The 8,945-nt window shown below is 34.1% G+C and overlaps 1 protein-coding gene across 2 annotated transcripts; it reads left to right on the top strand.

Moving 5' to 3' along the window:
• Window positions 1-1,371: 1,371 nt before the first annotated feature.
• Window positions 1,372-4,771, top strand: LOC105116946 (probable RNA 3'-terminal phosphate cyclase-like protein). 2 transcript variants are annotated; one of them, XM_011014462.1, is made up of 6 exons: window positions 1,372-1,701; window positions 1,783-1,932; window positions 2,942-3,120; window positions 3,245-3,420; window positions 3,739-3,881; window positions 4,329-4,771. In XM_011014462.1, exons 1-6 carry the CDS (start codon window positions 1,497-1,499, stop codon window positions 4,445-4,447), a joined length of 972 nt encoding a protein of 323 aa, XP_011012764.1. In that variant the 5' UTR covers window positions 1,372-1,496; the 3' UTR covers window positions 4,448-4,771. The 2 variants fall into 2 exon arrangements, with proteins under 2 accessions (XP_011012764.1, XP_011012763.1); XM_011014461.1 differs by having other exon boundaries at window positions 1,376-1,701; window positions 3,739-3,949.
• Window positions 4,772-8,945: the final 4,174 nt, after the last annotated feature.

Below are 8,945 nucleotides of genomic sequence, written 5' to 3'. Positions count from 1 at the left end.
ATGAAATTAATTCAGAATACCTCTTGAAATTATATTATCTATATTATTGCTGCATGACAATATTCAAGGCATAAAAAGTAGAGAATGTTTTCTCTTAAATTTGGTCTTATATAATATTTTTACCATAAAATTTCAACTATGAAGTAATTTTTAAAAGAGCTTAATTATAATTACTAACTAATTTAAAATATTGCAACCCCAGCTGTAACCAATTATAACAAGCATGAGAAAGTATGACAAACTTTTTATAGTCATATATCTTTCCTTTAAATTTTACCATAAAACAAGATGATCTTTTATTATGAAATATACAAGTTTTAATCCATGAAGGAGATGATGGCAATGAAAATTATTATTTCTGCACGATCTAGTAAGGATATGTTATTTTCTTCTTTAATGGTTTCTCTAATATTCATAGCTTCTAAATGAATCTCAATGTTAAGGATCCATGATAAATAATTATTTTTAAAAGACTAATTTTTTTTATATATATATACATGATTTATAAAGTTTAATATATATATATATATATATTACTTTTTAAATAAATCATGTATATATATAAAAAAAAATCAATCTTTTAACACTATTATTTATTTAGTTCTTTAGAAATATTAATTCTTCAATAATTGCACTTAATTTATTTAATTTTTTAGGAACTTACAATACTACTTCTTCAAGAATTTTAAATCTTGATGAATAAAAGGAAAAAAATTGCTAGAATAAGTTGCAGAACCATATATATTCCATAAAATATAAATAATAATGAAAAAAAAGTATTGAAACTTATATAAGTCATGTTACATATCAAGATTTCAATATAAATTAATTAGAATGATTATATTGATAACATGTTAAAATTAAAAAAATAAAGAAGTAAAAACATATATATAAATTTATACTTTTTTATATATTTTTAATTCTTAGAATACAATATAAGTAGTTTATTTATAGAAGAAAGATAAAAATATTAAAATACACTAGAAAATTCAATTATCATAAAAAAATCAAGATAATAAATTCAAAAGTAAAGAAGTCTAATTTTTTTTAATATATATATAATTAAATATTTTATAATAATTCACAAGTTATTACATTTTAACATTTTTTAGTAACCCTAATCGTTAAACAATTTTTCTTTATTGCCTTTTCTTTTAGAATGGTTGGGCTGTAAAAAAAAATGATAAGTGTCTATTGATCGAATATATTATTAACAATTTAACACACTTAAAAAAAAATATGACGACAAAAACATCCAAATCTAGAAAATAAAATAAAATGTAAAGACAAATATTAGAGAGAGAGTGAGAGAGAGAAATAATAATAATAATAAAGACCTACCCAATTTTAAAAGGGTCAATAATATACAAACCCGACCCGTATCCAAAACAAGAACGATTCAACAACAAGAAGGGTTTTGGCTGAAGGCTAAACCCTAGTCCCAGAAATCTATATTATCCCAGTAAAGAAGGCCTTCAATCCAGTCAAGCAAAAAGATGGGAAAGGTAAGCTACAAGAAGCTAAGAGGTAGCCAAAATCTCCGTCAAAGACTGCTATTAGCGACGCTTTCCGCCACTCCTGTCCAAGTCGAGGACATTCGAGCCAATGACATGATGCCCGGCCTACGCCCCCATGAGGTCTCTCTCCTCCGCCTCCTCGAGAAGATTTCTGATGACTGTGTTGTCAAAATCAATGAAACCGGTAACACAAACCACCCCATTTGTTTTTTTGTTGTTAGCTTCTCATGGGTTTTGATTTTGAGGGATATATTTTATGTGGCAGGAACAAAGTTTCAATACAAGCCTGGGATTGTGATGGGTGGGAGACACCTTGTGCACGATTGTGGTGTAAGTCGAGCTATTGGGTATTTCTTGGAGCCATTGGTTGTTCTTGGGTTGTTTTCGAAGAAGCCCCTTTCGATAAGGCTCAAAGGTACTGTTTTCCCCAAAAGTTTGGTCAGTCATCATGTGCTAAGTGTTTGTGCAATTTTATGTTGTTTTCTGTTTATGGGGTTCTTAGCTGCTTAGTTGCTGTCTTTTTTTATCGATCAGCTCTGGCCTCATCATTTTGCTCAAAACGATCTCCACTTTGAATGATTGTAATGTACTGTCTTATACTCTGACCAAAAAAATGAAAGAGAAAGGGAGTTTAATGTTATTCATCATCGGTTCTATGTGGGACTTTGATTGTAAGTTCTCAGTAAAGGACTACTATTTGAAAGAGGGATATTACAGAAGCCAGAAGGTAATTTATTTCTTTGAACTGTGACCATTTCTACACATGTTGATTCCCTCTACTCCCCATGGGAACTAGAATGGGAATTTGAATTTTATCAAATGCTGTCGTATATTTGCTGATCTCCTCATTCAGGGTTCCCTAAACCTGCAAACCTTATTAGCTTGTAAGGTGTTATTCCATATGAATTATCAAAGATTTTACCAAAGACAGGTATAGATCAACCTTTGTATATTTGTGACCAAATCTAAAAGAGAAAATCTTGCTACTGAGTTCTGAACTTCATGTGTGGTAATAAAGGAGCAATCGAGAATGTAAGATCTTTAAAACATGCTTTGTGCCTTTTGGAGTTTAGAGAATGATTGATTGTAGAGGCTTTGTCAACTGTTGTTCTGTATATCACTGGAAAGGCTATCCATTTTCCCCTTTGTGCTTATATAGATCACACCTAGTCCACAGCCTAATGTTGAGAAAATACCTAGGGTCTCTGACACTGCTATGTTGTAAAAGAAAGAAAGACTAGGATGCAAACGTTAACTTGACAATATCAGCTCTGACTTACCTTAAAAGTATCCTCCCATAAACTTTACATAGCAATTTTATAGGCAATGCCTTGGTTTATGATTTTTGCATCGTGAAACACAACTGTAAAGGGTATTGCTTTTCTTTTCTTAAGAAGATTAATGGAATAACCTGCTGTTTTCAGGAATTACAAATGATTCTAAGGACCCATGTGTTGACACTTTCCGTTCTGCTACCTTACCATTATTGAAGCAATTTGGAGTTCCTTCAGAAGGATTGGAACTGAAAATAGAAAGTCGTGGTGTTCCACCTCATGGTGGTGGAGAAGTTCTCTTATCAGTTCCCATTATTCAAAGTTTAACAGTGAGATTTCGAATCCTGTGGCAGTTCATTTGTATGCTTTTTTTTTTCCATGTTCTTATTTGTTACGTAGTTCATTTGTATGCTTTTTTTTTTTTTCCATGTTCTTATTTGTTACACTCTGCAGGCAGTCACTTGGATTGATGAGGGAATGGTTAAGAGGATTAGAGGGGTGACTTTCTCAACCAGAGTCTCTTCTCAGTTTGAGAATACCATGATACATGCTGCTCGAGGAATCTTTAATCGTTTACTTCCTGATGTCCACATATTCACTGATCATAAAGCGGGTCAACAAGCTGGAAAGTATGTTATCTGTTAATAAAAAATGGTCATCTCATTGTTTGTTTGGAAATATTGGAGAGAGAAGTGTGAATTGCTGCTTGAACTTTTTTGTTTTTATTTTTTTCTTCGTGATGTTCGTATATTTATTTATAAAGCTGGTCTGCTGGTTGGAAAGTATTATATCTGTTCAGAGAAATGTTACATGTTTGTTTGTCTGGATTTTTCAAGCACAGTAGAGAGAAATGTGAATCACTGCTTGGAATTTTTTTATGTTTTATTTTTACTTTCAGCATGCTACAGAGAGTATATAGCTCACACAGATATTGATTTAATGGGCAGTTCACCTGGTTATGGAATATCCTTGGTTGCGGAAACTACTTCTGGTTGTTTCATCACTGCTGATACTGCAGTTTCTTATGCACGAGCGGATGATGGTGGAATGGAAGGTGAGAAACAAGAGCTGGTGCCTGCAGAAGATGTTGGTGAGCAAATTGCTTCTGTTCTCCTTCAAGAGATTGAACAGGGTGGAGTTGTAGATACAACACACCAGGTTTGTGTTATCTGCTCTCCTTTTTTCTCCTTTTTTTCTTGTGAGCTTGTTTAAATTCATTGATGTGGTTCTCTCTTTTTTTTTCAATATCCCGTTACTGCATTAATAGTACTTTCCAAAAAGCATCACTAAATGAAGTTAAATGAAAGCTGTTAATGACTAATTATCTGCTTCTGATTATCTTGGGTGGCAGTAATGATATTGAATTATAGATGAGTCCTTAAAAGACCACGTTAGTGATTTATTTCGAATCTTTACTTGGGAGAATAGTATGACACCCTCGAGGAAAAGAAGAGTGAAATCTTTATGGGTCTTGCAATGTTCTTTTATACCTCGTATATGCCACCTGATTTTCATTGCTGCTGTCATTTGGTTGCAGGGTTTGTTGTTTCTTCTTTGTGCATTATGCCCCCAAGATGTTTCAAAGATTCGTGTAGGAAAGCTAGTAACCCATGGAATAGAAACACTAAGGCTCATCAGGGATTTTTTGGGTGTTAAATTCGTCATCAAGCCTGATCCATCAACAGGGACGGTTATACTCAAATGTGTGGGAAGTGGACTTAAGAATCTTTCTAGAAAGAGTTCATGATTGCAAAATATTTCACATTTGATCTCTTTCGACGATGTGCTTTTTGTGGATCAAAGATTTTTTATTTTAATTTTATATCGTATTATTGCCTGTAATCTACAAGTGAGAGGAGGGATAAGTTTTGGTTCAATTTTTATTGTATATCTGACTCCTTGCAGATCCATGCTCAATGTAAAATGGATACTGTAGCAAGCAAATTTGAGTGTTTTTTTGGTCCGAGTAGAGGGCATTTTCTCACTTTGAAGAAGGTATTTTTTGGAAAGAAAAAAATAATTAAATGGCAACAGAAATGATCAAAGGACGAGGCTTAAACAGATGCCAAAGCATAAGAATTCGATATGCTTAATTATTATCTAAAAACAAAGGGACTATACAATGGTTCTCTTTTAGCATCATAGAAGCAAAATGCATAAATGTCCTGTCATTCAATGAGCAAATTAAACAAACAGAAAATAAGGTAAAGACCAATCTGCTAATAATAAAAACATGAGTGCAAGCAATCCATTAATACAAGATACGTCCATTTCTAAGGCTATGTTTCTTTTTGTAGTTGAACTGGTCTTTAAAACTACAAAGCTATCCTTGTTTGTTTTTCCATCAATCATTGCCCCAAGCATCATCATCTTTCATTCTTGCCTTGTAACTATCCGCTTCTTTCTGGTTTCTTCCTGGCTCTTCAGTCCTCTTGAACCAAAGGTTGTCGGCAGTTTCAACCCCATTCCATAAGCGATCAGCTTTTGGGCAGTTCTTGCTGGTGTCTTCAGCCTTTGACGAGGAGGTTCCAGATCTGACACAAGGAATAACATAATTGTCGTTGAGAAGGAACAAAGACTGGAGGTTAGAAAATTGCTTTCACTCGTTTCCCAATAAAATTACAAGAACTGATCAACATTGCAAAACATCTTAATGTAGCTTCATGCTACATAACATTTTTCCTGGAAAGATGCTCAAAATCCACATCCACTTCTTTGAACAATGTTAAAGCTCAAAGGAAGCACTTTAAAGGAAGGAAACCAACTAGTGTTTGAAGTTTGAAAAATCGACGATGAAAAAAGTATCAGAAGATAAGTCAACTGCCAAGCCACCTTCACCACAATAGAGAGAAGAGAGAATCATCCCTCGCTTTCCAGCATCAATCACTGGTGGATCAGAAGAGCCAAAATCACACAACTACTGCTAGACATCAACGTTCTAATGGCTCCAGAAGGCACTGCTAAGTTGCAACCACATTGTCTAGAGCCTACAACACCTCTTCAAAGGCATAAAGGGTCTGCATAGCCAAGGCAGAAATTGAATATTGCCTTCATTCAATAAAGCTGCCACACATGGAATCTGTATACCCAACTGAGCAAATTTGGGGAGCTTGTCGGACAGAACAGTGCTAATTAAAGAGAGGAACCAAGCCTCCCCACAAACGTCCAGACTTGCATTCTACATCACATTGCTGAGGGATCTTGATGGTTAAAGTAATACTTTTGGTTGGAAGAACGACAGAGCTCTGGCCACCATGAAAGGACACTCTTTGCCCCTGCCCTTGAGGAGACAGGGCACCTTGACAGCATGTCAGTTTAATGGCACTTGCTTCTTGTTGCCCAAGTCATCATAAGGCTACCATGTAGTAAGGGCGTCTTTCAAGCTCATGTTTGACCTTCAACACTGTATAGCTTGTGAACCATTCTAAACAGGTATTGTTCCTCTTGTTTCTTATACAACCAATTCCCATTTATCACATCGTCCCACACTCCTATTAACATAACATCTCACAAGCTTCAGTCATGAAAGTTCGCTGAAAGAGAACCAAGGGGCATACAATTAATCTTACAAAACATTAATTAAAGAAATAAAAACTTTACAAGTAATAATTTGAAGCTTTCCAACACATTTTAACTCACAACCTCAAATTTTGAACTCTCAAATCTTTTTGTTTACGTCCACGTCCAAATATAACTAACAGAAGTTTATGCTCTCTTTGTTTCTCTAAGATCTTAAATTCCAGCTTATTGGATCTTTCTTTCTAAGATACTATACCATTTAGAGTTTAGAAGATTAAGGGAGGAGGAGAAATGGATTAACAGTTTCTTCAAAACATGCTGTGGATATGATGTGTGTGATGATGCTATAATGTGAGTGCAGTGAACTTCTTTCTATGTCTCTTCTTAGCAATGTTTTAAGAACCTAAATACCTAAATTTATGGGTGATTAGAGTATTGACTAAAGGCGAGGCGTAATTGTATACTTCAAATCTTTTTCCTCGTTTTATGTGAACTTTTATCAGGGTAGAAACAGGCTTGCAGATGAGCATTCCAGATTTTGCATACTTTTGTTGATTTAGAACCACTTTTTTTTCGTCTCCCTTCAAGTCCAAGAAAATGCTTAAGCGCTCCAAGCTTTTTCCTTTGAAAGCGGACTACTAAATTTTCTCTTGCTTGGTGGAATTTTTTCCACATCGTCTCCAATAATAATGAGGCCGTCCAATTAGACCAAAATTGCTGTTATTCTTCCTCCTTGATTTTTAACAAATAGCTTTGAATCTGACTAAGCCATTGAGTAGCCACTTTGCATCAGAAATCTGTGATTTGGAGCTTGCTTTAATTTATGTAGAGCTTTTTTAAGCTTGCATACATGTCTAGGATGAAGTTTACTTTGAAACCCTTGTGGCTGCTCCATACATATCTCCCGAGCAAGCTCTCCATACAAAAACGCATTCTTTATATCCATTGCCATAGTTTTCATGACCTGTTAGCTGCCAATGCAAGTCCTACTCTCACAGTAGCGATTTTTGCTACTAGACTAAACGTTTCATCATAATCTAATCCATATTGTTCGGAGAATCCTCGAGCTACTAGTCATGCCTTATGTCTTTCGGTCGATCTATCTGAACATGTCATTACCTTGTAAACCCATTTGCAGGATATGGGATTTACGTCTGCAGGCTTTGGAACTAAATCCCATGTTTGATTTTCCTTTAGAGCATGAATCTCCTCATCCATTGCCTTCTTCCATTCACTGCTCTGCGACGCTTCTTCATAAGTCATAGGCTCTGTAACTTGAGCTTCCAAAGCCAATGTTGTGTTAGCATATTTTGGTTTGGTTTTCGTTGTATTATTGATCTCCTCACTTGAGGTGTAACTTGTTCTTGAACTTCTTGTTTGTCGGGTTGCTCTTTTTCAGAAGGTACTTGATAAACTCTAGTTTGCCAGGGGCTTGTTCTACAGGTGCTTCTTGATTATTTTGAAACTGCGGACTCCTTTAATTTATTAAGAATTAGTTGCACATCCTTAAACAAGTTGTTAGACCCTTCTTCATGATTATTATTATCTTTCCTCTTCATCATTTCTGATGACCATCAAGTAGTTTCTTCATCAAACACGATTTTCTCGATATCATACATTTATTGGTATCGGGATTGCAATATCTCCAGCCTTTTCCTTGCCCGTAATAGCCCAAAAATATTCATCGAATCACCTTCTTATCAAATTCACTTCGTAGATGATCAGGTATGAACACATAGCATACACATCTGAATACTCGAAAGTAACTTATGACATTCTCGCTTTTGTCCCGATGTTAAGATGCAATTTGCTAATACTTTATATCCACCTGTCAAGTAACCAAATAAATAAAAGTATAAAAAATTTAAATGAATGTTAATACTTTATATCCACTTGTCAAGTAACCAAATAAATAAAAAATAAAAGTATAAAAAATTTAAATGAATAATTTATTTAATTACAAAGATAAAACCTTTTGAAAAGCTCTTCAAAAAATAAAAAAAATTTAAAAACACAATCAAGCCCAAGATAGCAACTTTTATTAGTTTAAAAGATTATAAAAAGAATATTTATAACTATACTACTTTACTTATCAAGACATATATTATTTTATTTTCTATCATGATAGCTTTTTAAAACACCTGATGATCTTCAAACCGTTCTCATTTTAATTAGAACATCAACTTGCTAACAATTAATACAAAAATTCACTTTAGAAGTTGATGTAGGGTCATTTCATATCCTTGAGAGGATTAATGACAATGCTTATGAAGTTGATTTATCAAGTAAATATGGTATTAGTGTTACTTGTAACGTTTCTGATCTTATTCTATTTGATGTAAATGATTATTGGAGGTTGAATTTTTTTTTAAAGAGAGAAGATGAGGAGGACCAATTCAACGCCGTGACTAAACACATTATTGACCTTTTAGAGATGTCAAATAGATCAATTATAAGAGTTAGGGGAAAAAACGCTTAAAAAAACATTAAATGAGCTTGTTTAACATATTTGGGATAAAATGAACTTACAGGAGCAAGTGACACCAATGGAACTTAAATAGCAACCTTTGATTCATCTAATACAAGTGCAACGAGGGTCAAATCCATATGCAAAATGGCCTTCATGTGTCTGGCC

The sequence above is a fragment of the Populus euphratica genome, unplaced genomic scaffold, assembly GCF_000495115.2.
Source record: "Populus euphratica unplaced genomic scaffold, PopEup_1.0 scaffold1119.1, whole genome shotgun sequence".
NCBI lineage: Eukaryota > Viridiplantae > Streptophyta > Magnoliopsida > Malpighiales > Salicaceae > Populus > Populus euphratica.
Note: the sequence above shows the minus strand (reverse complement) of the source record. Positions and strands in the feature narration are given on the sequence as shown.

What these genes read in the sequence shown, in the direction of transcription:
- LOC105116946 (XM_011014461.1), top strand. Translation starts at nt 1,497, where the DNA reads ATGGGAAAGGTAAGCTACAAGAAGCTAAGAGGTAGCCAAAATCTCCGT. An exon ending in TGTCAAAATCAATGAAACCG is followed by an intron (nt 1,702 to 1,782) that starts GTAACACAAACC and finishes TTTATGTGGCAG; the next exon opens with GAACAAAGTTTCAATACAAG. An exon ending in TTGTAGATACAACACACCAG is followed by an intron (nt 3,950 to 4,328) that starts GTTTGTGTTATC and finishes ATTTGGTTGCAG; the next exon opens with GGTTTGTTGTTTCTTCTTTG.